The 23137-nt window shown below is 45.0% G+C and overlaps 1 protein-coding gene across 5 annotated transcripts in view; it reads left to right on the top strand.

Annotated features, from left to right (window-relative positions):
* GABRA5 (gamma-aminobutyric acid type A receptor subunit alpha5) overlaps positions 1 to 23137 on the top strand; it is a 109651-nt gene that overhangs the window by 67061 nt on the left and 19453 nt on the right. For all 5 annotated transcript variants that reach the window (XM_053312033.1, XM_053312031.1, XM_053312032.1 and 2 more), the window contains exon 7: positions 20985 to 21128. In XM_053312033.1, coding sequence (XP_053168008.1) covers positions 20985 to 21128 — 144 coding nt within the window. The remainder of the gene's footprint in view (positions 1 to 20984; positions 21129 to 23137) is intronic.

Below are 23137 nucleotides of genomic sequence, written 5' to 3'. Positions count from 1 at the left end.
TACCTTTAAAGCCCTGAATGGCTTAGGTCTGCATTACTTTAGAGAGTGCCTTCTTCTGTATGATCCCAACCGCACTTGAGGCCATCTGGAGAGATCCTTCTCTGGTTACCACTGGTACATTTGGTGGCGACTCAGAACTGGGCCTTCTCTGTTGCTACTCCTGGGCTGTGGAATGCATTCCTGGCAGAAATTTATAGTTTAGGCTCATTATCAGCCATCAATAGAGCCCTAAAAACTTATTTATTTGGTCTGGACTTGCAAGGTTTTTAAGTTGTTCTTAAGTGTTTTAAACTGGTTTTGAATTGTTTTAATTGCCCTTATGTTAGCTCTATATGTGCATAACTGAATAGGGCTCCTATTACAGCAGCTCTCTTCTTCTGAAACATAAAGTACTGATTTATGAACACATGTGATGGATTTTGAAGGATAGATCTTTGAACAGAGTGCCCAGTAATCTAGTATCTTGTTCTTGAACCTTCCTTGCAAAATCTATGGATGTTTCATTCCAATGCAAGCATTCTCACTTGAATGGAAGAAAAGATTGCATTGAAATCAATATGTCCCTTCATTGGTGTTTCCAGAAATAAAACCGTTTGTCCTTAGGTTTGGGAGGACAGTAGGACAAGTTTTAGGAACCTGAGATATCAATATCATCCTCATCCTTATCTCATCTTCTAATTTATTTATTTTTAAGTTGTATTCATTGACGGCTCCAAAATAAATGAGCCAGAATCCAATCCTTTCCAGTGAATGAAAGGAAAATACTTCTGCATGGATGTGCATTGTAGAAAGTGGGGGAAATATCTCCTTCTGGTAGCAGTCCCTCACACTTCATGGGATGCTGTTCCCAAGGGCCCCTCCAGTGCAAGAGTTGCCAATGGAAGGAGGAGCTGAGAAGTGCCCGTGTGCAAGCATAGATCAGTTCAAACTCATCAGTGTTTACACACTTGTTTAAGTCAAGCTTAAGGAAAGCATTAAGTGTGTGTGTGTGTTTAATTGATGATCAAAACTTGAATGAAGCTAAATGTTTTGAGTAGGTATATACATTGCTTTCAGTTTAACTATGTGTTTTTATACCACTTCACATTCCTCACTCTCCTTTTTCAACAGCATCGTTACATCACAAATATTATATTTGCATTATTAACCACAAAGAGTTGAAATGTGTGAACTCAAAACATTGCATTAGAAGGGTGTTCATGAAAAAACCATAGCCCTCTGGTTCAAAAGAGCAATTATATAATACTACAATAAATCTATGTAATCCATACTGTGATAAAAGTAATCCCTGTGTGTTGCATTCAGACCCTTGAAATAATTTCCTCCCCGTATGTATGGAAAAGCTGCTGAGTTACTGGTTACTAGTACCCCCTCGCTAAAGAGCAGTTTTCACTTCCATTCAGATAGACATTCAGGCTATTTAATACCTCTTCTTTGCCTCAGTGCCTTTTTGTTATTAAGCAGAACAATAGTCAAATGAGGGGGAAGCCACTGACCCTCAGCTTTAGGGCAAAAATAAAGCTTTTAAATCAGATCAAGTGGGCTCCCAAGATGACATTGCACAGCATCTGCCAATTCCAAAGCCCACAAATTTGGACCTCCTGCTGTAGCAGGAGAAGCATCTGAGGAGTGGAAGCAGAAGTCCAATCTTGTTGCAAGGGCAACAGGGAAACCTCAACTACTAGCAAGTCCTGCCTGACCAGGGACAGCTTATGCTGAAACTGGCCAATACAATTAGGGGTGTGCCAAATTTTTGCCCACAAATATTTTGAGGTGAAGTGGGGGCTCGGGGAGGTGCAAAATATTCTACTCTAAATCCCTTAATTTACTGTTGTTGTTTTTAGAGATTTACCCCTCCTCTTTTGCCTTAAAGACACCTTTTTCTTTTTGTTCTTAGTGCTCACAGCCAATCAGGGCTCATGTAGGGAATGTGATGACAACATGGCAACACAAGAACATAAAAAGAGGCCTGCTGCTGGATCAGACCAAAGCTCCATCATTCCCAACATCCTGTTTCCCACAGTGACCAACCAACCAATCAGATAACATAATGCTTTCGCCAAGAACAAATTAAATCGATGCTTTGCCCTCAATACCAACTGGTGTGGGATGGGAGAGGGGGAAGTAGGTTGCCAAAGTAGCCATGGTATACTAGCAAGACAGCATGAGCCCAGTTTGCTCAGCAGTGGAGTGCCCTCGAAACATTTTCACATGCTTTTGAGCTATAGAATCTCAATTAGGCTCATTTCTCTGCACAAGTACTAGTGTTACACTAGTACTTCCCACAGCAAATATGTAAAGTATGGATGACATAGCTGCATGTTTAAACACATATGTTCTGAGGAGTCTGAGTCAAGCAAAGATTCTCAGGCACTTGTACAGGGATGTTTAAAGATACAGAAATGTAGTCCACATGTGATTCATTTGCTGTGAGAAGTACTGGCATACGAGCAGTATAATTGCATTATGTCTGCAGCATAACATGTGGATTCGCACTTGCAAGAACTAGGATGCATGCTTTTGAATAAAATGTTTACTCCAGGAGTAGAGCCACCATTGCACGAACTTGTTTAGAGAACCTGGGCTGCATGCTCAAGGGCCATGGCTCGCGCCCCGGCCATGCCCCCTGTGTCTAACATCAGATGCAGGGGGCGTGGTTGGGGGGTGGGCTCTGGCAGTGAGCTGAATTGGGGCTGCCACCGGCTTCCCTACGCTCCTGGTTTACTCTATACTTCCAGTCATATTTCCTTTAGAAAACTATGATGCTACTCTCATGTCTGTTTGGGCAGGCAGGGGAAAAGGCAGGGTCTAACCCACCCCCCACGATGATCTAGGGAATGCTGCTGGGAGTGCAGCTCATGCTCCCAGATGATCCACACTGCTCCAAGCAGAACAGATCTCTGGAGGCCAGAATGATGCGTCCTGGCCTCCAGATATCCCACAATGCACTGTGTGATGAGCACCGTGCATTGGAGAATGCCCCCATGAGACGGGTGCTCAAGGCGCCAATCTCTGTGTATGCTTTAGCTGCATGCAGGCAGAGCATACTCACAACCCCAGCATGGGTTAAGGGTGCACCCGTGCCCTTAGCCCTGGCTAAAGAACGGGGTTGAAAATAGGGCTACCTATGAGGGCAGCGTTGGGATTGCCGTTGATTCCGGCGGTGTACATGGGCAGCCTAACCCAGGCTGGGCTGCCCTAGTCTGGGTTAGGCTGCTCATATGCATAGCCCTAATATTTTCCTTTAGAAAATAATTCTATCAGTTATTCCCATATAGTTAACTCTAATTCTATAAAAGTGTGATGCTTGCTTTTAGATTTTTCAACAACTCTCTACCTATTAGGCAGGGGCAGAGCCACCATTGGGCCAAAGGGTTCAAAGAACTTGGGCCGCACCCAATCAGGGGCTGCGCGTTGCGGCCCTGACACACACACCCCCAGTCTGACATCTGACAAGGGGGTGCTGGTTTAGCTCCCGAACGGGGGCTGCTGCGTTTGTGGTGCGGCCACGAGCGGCTCTTCCCTGCAGGCTGCGCAACGAATGCAGCACCAGCAGAAGTTTAACTCCCGAAGGGGCCATGCGACCCCTTTGGGAGTTAAATGGCTGGCGCTGCATTTGCGGCCCAGAGCGGCTCTTCCCTGCAGGGAAGAGCCACTCTGGGCCATGCTGCGAATGTAGCGCCAGCCCGAGTCTAGCTCCCGAAGGGGCCGTGCGGCTAGGGGTGTGCACGGAACCGCGGAGCTGCGGTCCGGCACTGGGGTGGGGGGTTCCATTAAGGGCGGGGGGGGCTTTACTTACCCCTCCCGCGCTTTCCACACACTGCCGCCGTAATTATTGAAAAAATTGCTCCTCCGATGGCTGTTCCGATTTTAAAAAATGGCTGCCCCCTTGAAGCCCTGGCCCCCTGCTGCTGCCTTGAAGCCCCCTCCCACCCCCTTAAATCTCGCCCCAGGCCCTTAAATCATGCCCGATAACATTAAGACGCGGGCGCGCAAAAGCCTTCCTAAAGTCTTTTGCAGCCTAGCAGGGAAGGGGGCGGGAGGACATCTCCCCGCCGCCCGCCCGCCCGCGTCTTAATGTTATCGGGCATGATTTAAGGGCCTGGGGCGAGATTTAAGGGGGTGGGAGGGGGCTTCAAGGCAGCAGCAGGGGGCCAGGGCTTCAAGGGGGCAGCCATTTTTTAAAATCGGAACAGCCATCGGAGGAGCAATTTTTTCAATAATTACGGCGGCAGTGTGTGGAAAGCACGGGAGGGGTAAGTAAAGCCCCCCCCCCCGCCCTTAATGGAAGCCCCCAAACTCCCCACCCGAACCAAAACCACCCCGTGACCGGACCGGTCTGGAGGCCTTTAGAATGGCCTCCGAACCGGTCTGTGCACATTCCTACGTGCGGCCCCTTTGGTAGGTAAACAGCCAGCCCTGCACCGGTCTGACTCACTCATGCCCGAATGGAGCTGCAGGGCTCTGTTAGGGAGCCAGGCCACACACCCCACATCGACGTCAGATGCGGGGGTGTGGCTAGCCCCCGCATCTGACGTCAGACGCAGGGGGTGGGGTGAGCGGGGCCGCTGCTGTGGCCACACACAGGGCACTGGTGGTCAGGCTCCGCCACTGACATTAGGTATACACACACATATTGTAACAGCTGCTGGGTGGACATCAGTTTTTCCTCTAAGATGTTAGCGTGTGCATGCACTCACACGGTTTTTGATATATGCTCTGTTAGTTTTAGATCCCACTGATCTAATTGATCTAACTGAGGTTGAATCGGGAAGGCCTCTCTCTGGATGCACGTGCACACACACTGCCTTGATAATGCCACCCAGAACAAAACTCATTTCGCACCCAGATGGAAAAAAATTAGAGGGAAAACTGTTGGCCATCCTTATTTAGATATTTGATTGCTATGTGGATGGTCTGGGAGTCTAGAACTGCACAGCCCTGTGAAGGGACAACTGCCCATAAAATCTCCTGGACAGCCACCTGGGGATGGTTTTTAACTCTGGAGTTCCTACACTGAGCAAGAGTTTGAGCTAGATGGCCTGTAAGGGTCCCTCTGATTCTGTTCGTCTACCTGATACTTCAGCTTTGCTAAAGCTAAACAGGTATGGGTCTGATTAGTTTCTTGGATGGAAGATCTCTGGGAGCCCCATTTGAACGTGGGATATAAATAAATACTGTATTAATAGCTGATGAGGCAGTTCACATGATCTCCAATAGGACAGGACAGATTTCCTGCCCCAGTTTGAGAGCTGGGCATGCTCCCAATGTTTGATCAGCTGTGAAAGAAATACAAGGTAGGAAGAGGAGGAGGTGACTGTACACTGGGAATGAGGGCTTTCCCTCCTACCTCATTCAGCAAGTGAGTTCAGCTGCTGGGTAGGAGGAGCCTTTGTACCCAGAGTGAGCCGCGCATACAATCACTTCCATCCCCTCCTACTTTCCCTTCCCTTTGCAGATGACCTAAGATTGGGAGCACACACAGTTCCTAAACTTGGGTAGACACTTGCCGTACCTTATTGAGGATCATCTGATTTTTTTTGCTAATGGTTGGTCAGGGATGGTGGGCTGATATTTCCTCACTGGGTGCAAGTGACTGGGATAGTTTCCTTAATGTCAGATTACTTTCAAGGTGGAGACTGAGATCATTATTCAGCAAGCAGGGTGGAGGTAAGAAGAAAAGGAGGCAATTTGAATTTGGATGCAGACAGAGAATTGTTTGTTTTTAAAACCAGAGTTAGCTCAAATCTGGAGCACAGCCTGTGAGCTCCTATACTCTTCGGGAATTTGTTGCATGATTAGCAGTTGTGCGCAGCTTTGGCACTGCCTGCTTCCACAATGCTCTGCTTATATATTTGTAAACAATCAGCTATTATAGAGGCACCAGAAGTCTCCAGTGTGCTCTCATTCAAAGGAAACAAACACTTGTAGTGCTTCCCTTGAACTTCTTGCAGCTCAGGGAAGTGGGGAGGATGCATCTCTCGATAATGGTATTGAGGCAGAGAGATATACAGATATATAATCTGTATATAATCTCCTGGAACGTTGAGTTGTTTTTATGAGATTTTGTGGCATCAGGGTCTGAGGATAGAAGAGAGCAAAGAACTGGAAGCTTGCCCCAGGCATACAACTTAGTTGCAGCACTGAAAACAATTGTACAGGAAGCAAGAGGGTAATCAGTGTCTTCATTCTGCACACATTAAATGGATGCCCTAAGCATCAGAGGGCATCTTGGTGAACAGCACTGAAATGGTTATCTTCTGCGAATGTGTCTCTTCCTCCTCCTCTGAATCCAAGTATAGCACCACCCCGAACTATTTCCCGGAGAATTGAGTTCCATGGGTCATTATTAGTGCACAGTTGCAAACAAGTGCTTATGGGTGGGTGCTGGTGTCATTTAGCACCCGCCTGTCCTTCCGTGCTATACTTGGGTACTGTAAAAAGGACTCATCAAAATGTATGCTTCTAGAAGTGACTTCTATCATTCCCCTTGCTAGGTCACCAAGGTGACTGATTACCTGCTACTGGTGGTGAACTCCCTCCATTAATTGGGGGAATGAATCTTTTTCCCCTTCAGGAGCTGCACCTGCCCGGAAGCACTCTCCAGCATTTTGATAAACAAGGGCACAGGAGCAGGGTTATGCACATTTCCAAGCAGCAGTAGGGACATGTGCATAACCTTCAGTGCTTGCCTGATAAGTTGCGTGAGCTGTTGTCTCTAAGCAGAGTCTTTCTGTGTTTGATCTCACCTTTTAGCTTGCATCTAAGGCAGGAAGGAGTGAAGCCACAACAAGCAGAATAACAATTGACTATTTGTTAATCAATGAGGCTATTCTCATGGTCATACAAAATCAGGCTAAGGGAGCCTAGCCAGATTTCGTATGCTCCCGAGGACCACCGGGCTTGCAGCTGAGCCTGGTCTCACAAAAGCGGGTCACCTGCTAAAACAACCCTCCCCTAAGCCCAGGTTAGCGGAGCGAGTGCTCCGCTAACCCGGGCTTTTTGATTGTGAGTTGCCATGGCGCAGCTCCGCGGTGCAGCAACTCACGAGTAGACCCCTGACCAGGAGGCTGAAAAACAGCCTCGAGGGGGGGTCTCTCCAGCATGCCCTGCCCACTTGCAGGTGGAGCTTGCAGAAGGTGGAGCTTCAAGGGGCCGCACGGCCTCTGATTCTCCCAGCCCCCGCCGGCTCTGTAACGGAGCCGGCAGTCATGTGGGCGGCTGGTTTGGCCGCCCGGAGCAGACTGACTACTCGTCTGTGGGAAGAGCGGGCTTAGCCCGCTCTCCCCGCAAACCCCATCCAGGCTCTTCTCACCGATCGTGAGAAGAGCCTCACAGTTTCATTTTTTTTTACATAGAGGATTAGCTCAGAAGGTGGAGTAGAAATCTGTTTGAAATAGGAAATAGCAATTTATTTAAACATGCTTCCGTTCTCAAAGTAGCCAGATCTCTGGAAGGAAGCAGGGAATGAGAGAAATCACATCAAGCATGACTATTTCTTCCCCTTCTTGTTAGCCGAGAATGAGGTCATTCACACAGTCAACAAGTGTGTTCTACCAATGTTTGGGAGCTGTGTGTGCTCCCAATTTTCAGTTGTTTGGAAGCAAGGTAAAAGGAAAACTTGGGTAGCAGGGGCGTAACAAGGCTGGAGTGGGCCCAGAGACAAAATTTTAAAATGGGCCCCTCGCTGATACACACACACACACACACACACACACACACACACACACATCACAATATATAGTCATGTGACTTGCCTCTGGGGGGCCCCTCGAGGCGTGGGGGCCCCCAAGCAGCCGCCTCCCCTTGCCTAATAGTAGTTACGGCCCTGCTGGGTAGAAGTTATTGAGGCTCTACACATGATGAGTGTGTAGAGCTGGGAGGGGTTTGGTGGGAAGAGCGGGTCAAGCCCGCTCTCCACACACATGAGCACTCGTTGAGCCCTGGGTGGCCGGATTGGCCACCCACACGATTACTGGCTCCGTCATGGAGCCGGTAGGAGTGGTAGGGATTGGGACGCCTGGCCAGCAGAAGTCCCAGAACAACCCATGCAAGTGCGCGGGGCATTCTGGGGAGACCCACAAGGCCGGGAGGCTTGTTGTAGCCTTTCGGTTGGGGGTCTCCTCATGAGTCACTGTGGCATGGAGCTGCGCTGCAGCGACTCACAATCATGGCAATGGGGTTAGTGGAGTGCTTGCTCCGCTAACCTCATTTAAGGGGAGGGCTCCTTTGGTGGGCTAGCCACTGTTGAACCACTAGGCTTGCCCTCGAGCCCAGTGGTTCTCACAATGGAGGGAAACTGGGCTTTATAATCGTGAGCCGTGCTGCAACTCATGAGTAGACCCCCAACTGGGAGGCTCAAATGCAGCCTCCTGGCTCGGGGGTATCTCCAGCATGCCCTGATCGCTCGCTCAGGGCATGCTGGAGCTTCCGGGGGCCACGCAGCCCCCAAACTCCCCAGCACCCACCAGCTCCGTGATGGAGCCTGCAGTCATGTGGGTGGCCGCTGCGGCCACCCAGAGCAGACTGCTGCTTGTCTGTGGGGAGAACAGGCTAAGCCCGCTCTCCCCGCAAACATCCTACACTTCAACAGTTCACCAAAAATCAGCCCTTTCCCCAGTCCCTCTGCAATTTGGGTGGTAGCCTCCACCCATTAGGCACTACCACCCCACCCCACTATTTTGGCCCTGGGACCTGTTTTCTTGATCTGAATCGATTTGGATTTGGTTTAATTCGGATCTGAATCGAATCTGGCTTGATTCGGATGGGTCAGATTCGGACCCAAAAACAAACTGGGGGTGTTCCAATTTGGATATGAATTGAAACACCATAATTCCGAATTGCACACCCCTAACAAATACGTGGGGTAGCCCCAAGCGAGTGGTGGTGTAGTGCACATAGGGTGCCAACCACCCCCATGGGTTTCTAGGGTTCTGTTGTTTCCTAGGTGTTCTGAGTGTGGATTCTCTGATAGCAGATGAGAATGGATTCATGGTTTGTATTGAAAATCTCATTTGCTATCAGAGAATCTACACTCAGAACACCTCAGAAACAACAGAACCCTGTGGCACCCTATGTGCACTACATCACCACTCGCTCTGGGCCACCCCAGCACCCCCCAAGTACAGTTATGGGGCTGCTGAAACCTCCATTATATCTTATGAGGGAAAACCTTAAAGATGCGTAAACTTCAACAAATCACCAAAAATCAGCCTTCTGCCCAAATCCTTCGGAAAAAATTCTGGTAGCTTCCTTGCCCTCCCTTGGGTACTACCACCAACCCCACACTGCTCTAGGCCACCCCTCCCCCCCAAAGTGAAGTGATACACCTCCATTATACCTTATGGGGAAAAACCTTAAAGTCAAGTAAACTTCAACAATTCACCAAAAATCAACCCTTTGCCCAATCCCTCTGAAATTTGGGTGATAGCCTCCACCCATTAGGAACTACTACCCCACCCTACTCTTCCACCCCAGATCCCACTTTATGCCCCAAAGACACTAAAACTTCATCAATTCACCAAAAATCAGCCCTTTGCCCAATCCTTTTGAAATCTGGGTGGTAGCCTCCACCCATTAGGCACTACCATTACGCCATTAATGGTAGTGCCTAATTAGTAGTGCTCCACCCATTAGGCACTCTGACCCGCTTCAAAAATGGCTCCTTGGTATACGGAAGATCTACGGGAGGTGAAGTGGCAAGGTAGACGACTGGAGTGCAAGTGGAGGAAGACTCGACTCGAATCTGACAGATTGCGACATAGAGCACATTTAAAGATCTATGCTCTGGCTATACATGCAGCAAAGAAGTGTTTCTTTTCTGCCTATATTGCTTCTGCAGGCTCCCGTCCAGTGGAGCTATTCAGGGTTGGGAGGGGGCTAGTAGGGCCCCCTGCTCCCCTGAATCCGAATTTGGAAACATCAGTTGCCTGCTGTGACGCTTTTAATTAGTTTTTTGTGGACAAAGTCTCTCGTATTCGAGTCGATCTAGATTTAGACTCCACAGTTATTATCGCAGTGTCAGAGGCAGAGGTATCCAGCAACTCCTCTTGTGTGGTTAAACTGGATCAATTTCAGTTTGTGACTCCTGTGGATGTGGACAAGCTGCTCGGAACGGTGCGTCCTACCACCTGTCTGCTTGATCCTTGCCCAACGTGGCTTATACTATCTGGCAAGGGGGTTGTTGTGGAGAGCCTGGTGGCAATTATAAATACCTCTCTGAGGGAGGGCAGGATGCCTCCTTGTTTAAAGGAGGCAATTATTAGACCTATTCTTAAGAAGCCTGCCTTGGACCCCTCGGAGTTCAATAGCTAAAGGCCTGTCTGCACCCTCCCATGGTTGGGCAAGGGGATTGAGAGGGTGGTGGCCTCCCAGCTCCAGGCGGTCTTGGAGGAAACTATCTAGACCCATTTCAAACTGGTTTTCGGGAAGGCTATGGGGTGGAGACTGCCTTGGTCGGCCTGATGGATGATCTCCAATTGGGAATGGACAGAGGAAGTGTGACTCTGTTGGTCCTTTTGGATCTCTCAGCGGCTTTCGATACTATCGACCATAGTATCCTTCTGGAATGTCCAAGAGTGTTGGGGGTGGGAGGCACTGCTTTGCAGTGGTTCCACTCCTACCTTTCTGGCAGATTCCAGATGGTGTCACTTGGAGACTGTTGCGCTTCAAAATCTGAGGTTTTATATGGGGTCCCTCAGGGCTCCATACTGTCTCCGATGCTTTTTAATATCTACATGATACCGTTAGGAGAGATCATCCGGAAATTTGGTGCTGGTTGTTATCAGTATGCTGATGACACCCAAATCTATTTCTCCATGTCAACATAATCAGGAGAAGGCATATCCTCCCTGAATGCCTGCTTGCAAGCAGTAATTGGCTGGATGAGGGATAACAAACTGAGACTGAATCCAGACATGATGGAGGTACTTATCGTGCATGGTTGTCATTTGGGAAGTGATATTGATCTACCTGTTCTAGATGGGGTCACACTTCCTCAGAAGGAACAGGTACATAGTCTGGGAGTGCTTCTGGATCCACACCTTTCCCTGGTTCCCCAGGTTGAGGCAGTGGCCAGAAGCGCTTTCTATCAGCTTCGGCTGATATGCCAGCTTTGTCCGTTTCTTGAGGTTCATGATCTCAGAACAGTAGTACACTTGCTGGTAACCTCCAGACTTGAATACTGCAATGCTCTCTATGTGGGGCTGCCTTTGTACGTAGTCCAGAAGCTACAATTAGTACAAAATGTGGCAGCCAGGTTGACCAACCTGGAAGAGACCATATTGCTCCTATATTATAGGAGTTGCACTGGCTGCCGATAAGTTTCCGGGCAAAATACAAAGTGCTGGTTATAACCTTCTCTGTTGTCGCCTTGAGACTTTGGAACACGCTTCCCGTGGGAATAAGAGTTTCACCATCTCTAGCGGCTTTAAAAAAGTGTCTAAAGACTTATCTTTTTACCCAGGCCTTTTAGCTTTTTAACTTTTTAGCTTTAACTTTTAAACTTTTGATTGTTTATTATTTGTTTTAAATTGTTTTTAGTATTTGTTTGTTCTGAAATGCCCTGAGACCTTGGGTTAGGGTGGTATAAAAATGTGCCAAATAAATAAATAAATAAATAAATAAATAAATAAAACCACACCACACCACCTTTTTGGCCCTGGGACCCGAAATTCAAGTAGACAATTCCGGGTCTCAGGGCCAAAAAGGTGGGGTGGGGTGGTATTATTTATTTATTATTATTTATTATTATGCAAAAAGGCAGGAAATTCAAAGAGACGTCATTGCTCAAAATGGAGGGGGAAGAAGAAGCACTTTATTGGCCACAAAATGGAGGGCCAAAACAACAGGTAATTCGGAGCTGAAACAAGGGTGATTTGTTTCGGCTCCAAAACATTTCGAATGGCTAGGAGGGTGATTCATTTCAGGAATGAATCACCCGAAATCGGCTGTTTCGGGTACAGATCATTCTGTACCCAAAACATTTCGCACATCCCTACTCATTGTGTGGAAACGAGGTAGGAGGAAAAGCTACTCAGGTTTTCCTACCTTGCCTCCACACAATCGCTTCTACCCAGGTTTCCCTCCTACCTTGTTTCCACACAACCAAAAATTGTGTGCACAGACAGCTCCCAAACCCGTGTAGAACACAGTTTTTGATTGTGTGAATGATCTCAATATCTGTTGTGGAAAGACACTGAGGCCAAGAGAAGAGGGCAGGTTCTGACGGCAGCTCCTCTCTTTCTATGGCACAGGGTTTCAAAAAACGCTTTTTAAAAAAAGTTGCTCAGAACAGAGGTTTGGAGAAGATTGGATGGAGGTGCAGAAAGGCTGCTGCTTTCTCAGACTCTTACAGTGAAAACCTATCTGTCTTTTCTCAGAAGTATGTTCCACTGTGCTCTGGTTGGGATACTTCCTAGCAAGCATGCTTAGAATTTCAGTCTTTCTTCGGCTAAGAAACCATGCACTTTATATGAAGCAAGCATAAATTTCAATATTTTAAACATTTGCTTGAGGAAGTAAAAGATTGGTTTACTCTCCAGACAAAAGGGAAACTATCTATCCAGCCACTAGGGTTTCTTTTTTAAGCAGTAGTATTTATTTTTTAAGCACTAGATACAACTAGTAAGTTGGGCTGTGATCCTAAGCAACCTTACTTAGGAGTTTGGCCCACTGAAATTCTGATATGACCAGAGCTGGCTACTAAAAGTCTCAGCATGGCATACTTTGTAGAAATTATAGGCAAACCCTGGCTCTTTTGCTTGTTTAACCTTATACTTTACTGGCATTTGCATTTAACACCACAACAATATAAAATGATCTTGCATTCTTGGCTCCATCAAATTGAGCTGCCACCCTTTTGCCAGGCTTTTAAAGCCAGCATTCTGTTGTCTTTCCTACAAGGGCCTCAGTCTCTCCTGACACCCCGCCCTAGATAGTTGCAATTTCTAGAGCTGTTTCCTCAAAATAGTCCTGTTGCAACTCTCAACACTGGTCTTTTTCAAAACAAGATTTATAGTGATAATAAGTCAACAAGGGTAGCAAGAAAAACAATGGCAGCTGAAATAACTGATTCCAGCTGCTTCCCTTGGAGAGATAATTATGCAGTCGCCATCAAAGCACAGTGCAAAATCAATTTTCAGATTCATTTCAGATCAAACATTGCATCCAAAAATATTCTGTTATAAATAATGACATCAGTGAGCAGTAGGAAGAAAGGAGGAGCCTACTGCAGATCAATAAGAGCTCAGAACCAGGACAGTTCTCTTGCAGGCCAGTCCTGTGTTTATAAAACGTTGTATTGGAAGGGTTAATAATAAGTAGCATTGCAATGGTCATGGAATCTAGAACAAAATATTTGGTTCTATCAGATTGGAATATTGTTCTGAAATAGTAGGCAATGTTGCCAATTTCTGAGATGTTTCTGCTTCACTTCATGTTCATCCAGTAAATCATGGGTGTAGCGTCTATTGGACAATGGGGGACAAATTTGCCCAGGCCTGGAGGGTCAGGGGGCCACAAGGCTTGGGCACCTTGTGTGCACCCTGCTGCCACCCTTTCTGTGCTGGGCACTGGTGCCCTGCATGATGGGAAGAAGTGCGCTAGGGCTTCCTCCCTCCATCACCTGTGCTTCCTCCTCCCAGGAGACCACGCCTTGCTGCTGATCCACCCCCTGGCCACCATTCAGGAGCCACTAGAGGAGGGGCTGTCTGGTCCCAATCCGCCATCACTCCAGTGGAGGATGGTGGCCTCCAGTGGCCCTGCACCCAGACTGGCTCCATGGCGTTGAGTCGGTGCTGCTGCTGGCCACAGTGGCGGCCACCCTCCCACTCCTCACCAGCTCACGGAATGGTGAGTTCAAGAAATGGGAAGGGGAAGGCTTGGGTGGGTTAGGTTGCCCTTCCCCCCTTGTGTCTGATGTCAGATGCAGGGGGTGTGGCTTGGGGCACTGGGGTGATAGAGGTCCCCGGCTGAACGTTCTCCCCTTGCCGCCGGGAACCTCGCTATTCCCCTGCAGTAAATGCTTAATGAGATCACTGCCACAGCAGTACAAACGGGGTAGTCGTGCAATATCTGTTTTCCTATGATGGTTTTAACCTTTCATTCCCCTCACCTTCACCAGTTTTCTCCACATATCCTCATTCAAATAAAAATTGGTGGACAAATTGGCAGATTTTTTATTTAGTATTAAACCATCAAGTATAATCTCTTGTTGACTAGAAGAGAACACAGCAGTTTGACTGCCCCGTGGTACAGTATAATCGTGAGCAGAAGCTGCACAAAGGAGAATCTCTAATAGAGCAATCCTATGCATGTCACTTGAAAGTCTGTCCCACTGTAGTCAATGGAGCTTACTTCTAGGTAAGTGATCAGAAGATTGCAGCCTTAATCTTTGTTAAGGTTGGAACTAGGGGTGTGCACGGAACTGGCTGTCCCGGTTCGGGTCTGGGACAGGCAGGCCAGTTTGGTCCGGCCAGTTCGGTCCGGGGAGGTTCACGGGGTTTCTTTTGGCTGCCACACCGGAGGGGGAAGGCCCGAATGGCCAAAGAGCCAGCCAAACGGCAAGGAGGAAGCCAATGAGGGGAGGGGGAACCTGCGCAGATCCCCCAGCCACCTAGAGCAAGTCCCCCAGAGGGGGTAAATTCTAAAAAAAAAAATTAAATTAAATTAAAAAAAAAAAACCACAAACTCCCTGAATGGCCAGAGGGGTGGGATTAAGTCCGGGATCATACTAAACAGGGTGGTTTGGTTCGACCCCAAACAGTTGAACTGAAACGGTTCAACATCAACCGGTTTGATGTTGAACCTGTTTGCACGTCACTAGTTAGAACTATATGTCCATGATCCAGGACATCTGTGCATTTATAACTTTTAGTGTGTGCCCTTAATGTGAGAATAACACACAATTTTGGGCCTCACGCTATCCATGAAAACCTTCTCAATTGCCACAACAAAAGCAATATCTTTCCCCCACCATTATGGTAAATGTGATTATTTGACTCAAAGGCATCACATACTCTGAAATTGTTCAGTTCCCTATTACACTTAATCACCTTTTACACTTAAAACAAATGTCTCTATTTATATTCACTTCCCATGATCTGAGATACAATTATTGTCATAACTAACAAGTGAATTCAGTATGCATGGACAAAGGAAATCCAGTGTTCAGATTCTTGGTGGATCTCACAGTTTAGGAAGAAGAAGATAGGAAGATAGGCAGCTGCCATATACCGAGTCAGACCATTGATCTGTCTAGCTTAGAATTGTCTTCACGGACTGGCAGCGGCTTCTCCAAGGTTGCAGTCAGGAATCTCTCTCAGCCCTATCTTGGAGTTGCCAGGGAGGGAACTTGAAACCTTTTGCTCTTCCCAGAGTGGCTCCATCCCCTGAGGGGAATACCTTCCAGTGCTCACACTTTTAGTCTCCCTTTCATATGCAACCAGGGTGGACCCTGCTTAGTTAAAGGGACTAGTCATGCTTGCTACTACAAGACCAGCTCTCCTCTCCTGTTAGTTTGGATATGCATATATTGAGGGGGCAGCAAAGAAGGATGTGAGTCCAACCCTGCTCTGATCTCACTTTGTGAAGAGGGGAAGCAATGATCTTCCTAATGGTCTGCTGTGAAAATCTGCAAAGTGTGTGTTGAGTTTAGAAAAGCATTTATCTACCTGCTGAATAATTGTTCCCATCCCACTTCTCTGAAGTGTGTCCATTGCTTGCTAATTTTCAGTTCACTAATTCTGTGCTATACATTTGTGTTTTCTTCTAGTTCTCTGCTTTTTGGCAATTTATGGAGAGGACAAGTTTTCCCCCCAGTTTTTACCCATTTCCTGCTTAGCAGTTATTTCTGGGAAAGTACGTTTCATTCTGACTGCAGATCATCATTAGATGACCTCATGTAAATGGAAAGTTCCATGTTCAGAGCTGTGCTAAGGACCATTTCAGACATTAAGTAGAAGCAAACCCATGTTTGCCATCAGGTGTAGACTCAACAGGGATGAATAATAATATTGCCCTACTTTTAAGGTTTATTGTAAGGATTACTGAGATAATGCTTGAGAAGTGCTTTAAACACTTGATATGGACTATATAAATGCTAAGCTTTGTTGTTTCTATCTATCTGTCTATCTATCTATCTATCTATTTATTTGCTAGTGTGCTTAGAAAGTAACCCTTTTGGCATTAGTGGTGAAATTATCAGGTTACCTTAAAGAGCACCTTCTTCTGTATGATCCCCACTGCAATTTTAGGACATTTGAGGAGGTCCGTCTCCAGTTACCACCGGTACGCCTGGTGGCAAATCAGAGGCGGGCCTTCTCTGTAGCCACTCCTGGACTGTGGAATGCACTCCTAGCAGAAATAGTTTGAGTTCATTGTTGGCTTTCAGGAGAGCCTTTAAATCCTATCTGTTTGACCTGGCCTTCCAGGGTTTTTAAATTGTTGTCAAGGGTTTTAATGTAGCTGGTTTTTCAGGGTTTTAAAACTTTTTTTATTGTTTAACTGTTGTTTTATGTTATTTTAACATCTCTGTTTTAATTGTTGATTTATTTTAAATGTTTTTGTTTTCTCTGTAAACTGCCCTGAGCCATTTTGGAAGGGCAGTATAGAAACTGAATAAATAAATAAATACTGGCACTTGCAAGTATGTGTGTTTAGAACTGTGATGCAAGCTGCTGATAAATTATATATTTGAATAAAAGATTTTTCCGCAAGAGAATAACCTCAAGAACAGAAGCATGATGGAAAGGAACTAAATAGTTCCAGTGCTCTTAAGGCATTAACTGAAGAGCATGTAAGTTCAGGCTAGCTAGATAAATCTTATCCTACACAGATGTCCACCAAAGAAACATACTGCTGACATTTTCATTTCCTCATGAACAGCATTTCCCTAGGTTTGCAGCAGTTTGTACCTCCCTTTTTCAGTGGACAAGAGCAGAGACAGGAAGATTTATTTAAACAAACTAATAATTTCTGTTCTTTTTTTCCTTTCTGGATTGAAACTTTCTGACAACTGAGTGTGATCTGAGATCTTTGGTTTGGGGGAAAAAACCTCTTCTGAATCAAATGCCCCTAAAGGATTATATTTGCTACTCTGCTGTTCCAGCCTTTTACAAACCATCCCACACATCTGTTACATCAGAAGGCTTCAGCCTAATACTTTTTTAAAAAGCTAGACATATGGGAACATTGTTATATCATCCTTGTTTTGCTTCATAGTCCAATAGTTAGGAAGTTGGAAGAGGCATGGGTTCATATCTTTTGGATTGCTTCATGCATTACCAAATGCTGTTGGAATGAACAGGCAATGAAGCAAAAGAGTAAAGGAAAGAAGAAAAATGTAGTTCATTCACTTTAAGGTATGTTGTATGTATTTATCATTGGGGGGAAATAGCATCAATGCAGAAACAAGAATAGTCTTTATTTGCTTTGACTACAACACTGCTTTATTTTCTGTATCGTTGAAAATAAAGGACTGGTGGTGGAAGTCAGCCCAGCTCTTCAGCAGGTTTTATGGGTAGAGGGGAGGCCACTGCAAGTCTCTTGCCTGAGGCCCACAAAAATCTGGACTTATCCCTGGTCAGAAGTTGTGCAGGCCTCAGACATTTCTCTTTGCTTCCTTCAACGCTATATAGGTACCGTATTTTACGGACTATAAGACGCTACGGACTATAAGACGCACCTTAATTTTAATCCAGTTTTTCAGAGTTTTAACATATTAAACTGTTAAAACATATAAGACGCTCCTGAATTTTGGTGGATATTTTTCAAGGAAAAAAGTGAGTCTTATAGTCCATAAAATACAGTACTAATATGTTTACTGAGTCTCCATAGTGATTGTAGTGTTGCTTTTACTCTGAAAAAACACAATAAATGGGTTCCCCCCCCAATGACTATGGATCATCATGTGTGATGCACACTTGTATGGCTCCATGTAGAGCCAGGGTGCACACACTGGGAAATCACAGGTGTGTACATGGAGAGGAAAACACACATGCCATTCCACACATCAGTTGCACAGTAATCCTTAAATGGAAGTGCTTTCTGTGTAGGAATTTGATAATGTTTAGAGTATTGTATTTTATTTATACCATATAGAAAGGAGGACAGGCCTCCTTTACCTTTAATAGATGCACAAAAGAGTCAATTTCAGCAGGTTTTCTTCCCTCTGCATGACAAACTGAAATTGCTGAAATTGCCTCTATTAAACGATATCTATAACAACAGCAACAACATTGACAATAAAATTCTGGCATCCCAGGTCCTTGGGAAGGACTCGATGTCTGGATAAAACAAACCAGTCAAAAACACCTGTCTGACTGTGTAAAAATAAATAAATAAATAAATAAATACAACAACAACAACAACAACAATAAATGAGAAGAAGAAGAATTGAAAGGTTATGGCAGAAGAAGACCAGAATAATCCCAGTAGTAATCGGCGCACTAGCTGCAATTCCAAAACACCTTGAAGAGCAGCTCAACACCATAGGGGCAACAGAAATCCCCACCAGCCAATTACAAAAAGCAAATTTACTGGGAACAGCCTATATTCTGCGACAATATCTATAATAATAACAGCAACAACATTAATAAAATTAAGCCATCCCAGGTCCTTGGGAAAGACTCAATGTCTGGATAAAACAAACTGACTGTGTAAACAATAACAATAATAATAAAAAAATAAAACCTCAAGGCAGCTCAGAAGAATAAAGTCACAATCATAATCAATTACAATAAAGTCCTGTAATATAGTAAAATAAAGTAAAAACAAAATGAATGTATAAAGGCAGTAGATAAACGAAAAGAAGTAGTTGAGAACCAGCAATGAAATGATGGACTCAAAAATCACTGATCAAAGACCTGCTTCAATAGCCGGGTCTGGAGTAGATAATGAAAGGCTGGCAGACTGGGAGCTCTTAGCCATCAGCTGACTGAATTGATTAAGTGTTGTCAAGTCGGTGTTGACTCTTAGTGACCACATCGCTGACTGAATAACTCTGTGGAATTCACTATTTCTCAGCCTCGGTTTCCTATCTATAAAATAGCATGGTTGCCTACCTCACAGGTGAAAGAAAAAATGGAATTTGGAAAACACACATTTTAGTTGAGATGTATGAACTACATTCTATCATTGTAAGTGCTGAATATTCTATTGGTCATAACATCCAAACCATCTGTTCAATTTGCCTGAAATTTGACACAGAGCAACTAGGTGACAAGTGCTATCACTGGTACAAAGTTCATGCACATCTAGTGAGAAAAGACTGAGCTCATGTTAAGAGAACACAGTCCTGTGCACGGTTAACAAGAAAATATAGGCGAAGTGGCTTAAACATCCAGATGTGTTCTAAAATTATAGAGCAAAACAATTCTTTCTCACACACTTTCTCTTACTCTCAGAGAGGGAGGGAGAGAAAGAGATCTAACATAATTTAGTGGTGTTCCTTCACAAAACCCAAGGAAGTTAAAATATTAAAATCCATCAGTTTAAGATGAGTATTAGGGTGCTTACCTTTTTCATTCATGCACCAAAAAGCGTGGAAATTGCAAGAAGATGCTCACCTTAACTTACATGCCATGATTGTTTTAATGTTTTATGTAGCTTTTATTGTGTATTGCTTAGGGTATTCTTTATTTAAAAATGGGTTTAAACATTAAATATAAGCAGTAAAGACTTAATACAGTCTTGTATGTTCTGGCTTTACACACTAAACTCCATGCACCCACACTTTGCCTTGATCTTTCAGCTCAACATTGGGCTGGGGAGGGATGTGGCTAGGCAGACATTCAACAGGGACAGCTTCCTCAGTCACTTGCTAGAGATACATCTGGATAATTTCAGCCTAGTGATTATGACATTAAACACAGTGAGACTCTTCTCACAATCACTGAGAAGAGCCTCTAGGGGGTTTGCGGGGAGAGCAGGCTTAGCTCGCTCGCCCCGCAGACGAGAAGCAGTCTGCTCTGGGCAGCTGCAGTGGCCACCCACACAACTGCTGGTTCTGTCATGGAGCCGGTTGGGGCTGGGGAGTTTGGGGGCTGCACGGCCCACGGAAGCTCTAGCATGCCCTGTGTGAGTGCGTAGGGCATGCTGGAGATACCCCCGACTTTTCAGCCTCTCATTCAGGGGTCTACTCGTGAGTAGCTGTGCCACAGAGCCACACCATGGCAACTCACAAGCAAAAAAAACAGGGGTGTGGAGCGCTCGCTCCGCAAACCTGGTTTAAGGGGAGGGTTACTTTGGCGGGTTAACTGCCTGGAGGTTCACATGGTCAGGCGAAATCAGGCTAGGCTCTCCTAGCCCGATTTCGCCTGATCTTCGGAATAGCCTCAGTATCTCACAAATGGCTCTTGAGGGAATGTGAATGTGACCTCAGCACTGTTCTGAGGATGTATTTTCTCACAGTGCCTGGTTATGGTCCTCAGGGAAGCTACATTGGATTCTGGAGATAGTTTTAGCCCTGGAATGTTGTAGAGGTTGACCCCAATTGCTTGAACCTCATCCAAAAGTGGTATCAGCAGCTGGAGGTATTTCAGAAAGCTGGATGAAGTCCTAGATTCCTCCCAAGCATGTAATTGTGCATTTTTAGCATGTCTGCAAATGGGGTTTTAAGTGGTAAATTGATATTCTGATTATGGATTCTGATGGCCCAACATGTATTAATAAAAAATGTATTAAACATGCATATATATATCTGTCCTGTGCTAATCAGTGTTCAATTTCTAAAGGGAAGAGGGTCTGGATTCAATCCTAAAGGCTTTTCTCCTTATTCTCAGGAACATAGGTGCTTCTTTTGGTCACTCAGTATTAAAGGGAATTCATTCTGCACATCCTCATTCTCACATGCCTCAGGGCTATATCTTGATATTGTTAAGAGATTCTGAACCTTGGCACAAATTAAGCTCTGATGATGATGTAAAATTCCAATATATGAATATTAATCTTTAGACTTCATTTGTCACATTCTCTCTTTCTATCAGATGCTTATCCCAATTCTGAAGTTATTTATGTATGGACTCACAGCCCGGCTTCATCTGTGGTAGTCGCAGAAGATGGTTCAAGGCTTAACCAGTATCACTTGATGGGACAAAGTGTAGATTCTGAAAACATCAGCACCAGTACAGGTGAGGAGAGATACTGTCTTTCACATTCAAACAACCCACAAGAAAAGTTTAAGCTTCATTGCTAGGAATTTCAGATGTATTCAGCACATTTTCATGACTTTCCCCCCCTGCTTTATTATACTTTAGAACAGTTCTCCCTTTTTTTTAACTCAAAGTAAGGGTACTATCAATCAATCAATTCCTTTATTATGGTCACAGACCAGCACAGTTTACAAACAGAAGCCCAACCAAAAAAACCCTACATAACCTACAGGTTTATGATGTAGTAGTTAAGCATATAGCTAACGATACAGATCAATTAACAATGATTCTTAATGAACTCCTGGTGAATTTTACTGGCTGTTAAACAGAACTTAGCCACGTTATAAGATCTCAAGTCATTCTGATCAGTTAAAAGATAATCAAGATAAAAAGAATCAGTACAACCTGGATGGCAGCTAATAAAAAGGGTTATATATTTACACTGTGTATTTCGGTAAAATTGACAATAAAGGAGCACACGAGTCGTCGTTTCAATATCTCCCAATTTGCAGAGACAAGTACATTCTTTGTAGGGGATTTTTTGATATCTCCCTACCAAGACTGCTGTTTGCAAGGCATTGCATCATGCCTCTGTCAGAGCTCTGCTGTATTTTGGCATGGTTATCTGGTTCAGGTATCTGGCAGGGTTGAAACTCAGAACTTGGTTGCCCAAATGGACACCGACAGAAATAGTGCCATGGTAAATGTGATGCTCCATGTCATATATTCTTTGTCTGAGTTTGACCCTGGTATTTTCATACCCTAGCATTATCAGTGCAAAAGGGGAGAAGCCATAATGATGCAGCCTTTCCTTGAGCTCTCTTTTCCACCTGGAGTGATAGATATCTTTTAGCTCAAGTGGAGCTAGAACTGCAGGGTGAAAAATCAGCTTCAGCCAGAAACTGAAGATATGAATCCATGCTCTGGGCTCTACTTTAAGCAATCCTGCTTTCAGACAAAGGATATGACTGGGCACACTGGGAAATGAGGGTGCTATAGCCTTATTAAAGAGTGTGTGTGTGTGTGTGTGTGTGTGTGTGTGTGTGTGTGTGTATAGCCAAGAGTAAGAATATATATTTCTCTATACTATTCATAGATGTGTGGGTGTGTTAGGAGATTCTAATAGTACTACTTAGTATGTTTTAATTTATATTCATAAAAATACTCATACTCCACTCAAATAAGACCCTCAGAGCAGTTGCAAAAACATCATAGAAGCAAGAAAATAAAAAACAGAACAATAAAATAGCAACAATCCAACAGCAGTAACACACAAACAAATCAGAAGCTGAAATCATCATCGAGCCATGCCATGAAAAGCACACAGAATTGTTTTTACTTGTTGGTTTTTATCTGTATATGCTTAGAGAGATGGATAGTTGGTTCCACCTAGGCAATGAATTCCACAGTCTGGGCACTGCTGTTGAAAATGACGACACATCCCAGCCGTCAACACCTCACCAGGCAGAGGGATGCACCTAATCCCAAGCCATTAGGGCCTTAACAGTGCCTTGTATAGGACTGGAAATAAATTTAATGGAAGCCAGTGCAGCTGATATAACACTAGGTGATACGATCAGATACTCTAACTCCTGTCAACACCCTCATTGAGGCATTATTCATGTGTATCACTTGATTACTCAACATTTGATGAGCTGCAGCTGGCTGTGTGACTCCATTGGAAAGTACGGTGATATGGAAAGGTGATATGGAAAGGTGATATGGAAGTTATTTCAAGTTATCTGAGCTCTGCGGGCATCACTGGATCACTGGATGCTGCAGTGCTCAAATGAGGAACATGCATGTCTCCATTATACCCTGCGTTTTGCTTCTGAATGTGGAAACAAATAGTGGTAGGCCTCCTGGTTCATGCACATGTAGGGATGCTGAAGCAATATGTGTGGTGGAAGTGTGCATGCATGTTCTTTCTCTCTACCATATAACTAAAAGAACATGAGATACCTGAAGGCTCATATGCAGAATGGCCC

This window comes from Hemicordylus capensis, chromosome 3, assembly GCF_027244095.1.
Source record: "Hemicordylus capensis ecotype Gifberg chromosome 3, rHemCap1.1.pri, whole genome shotgun sequence".
Taxonomy (NCBI): domain Eukaryota; kingdom Metazoa; phylum Chordata; class Lepidosauria; order Squamata; family Cordylidae; genus Hemicordylus; species Hemicordylus capensis.
The sequence above is the reverse complement of the archived record's forward strand: the minus strand, read 5'-3'. Positions and strand labels throughout refer to the sequence as shown.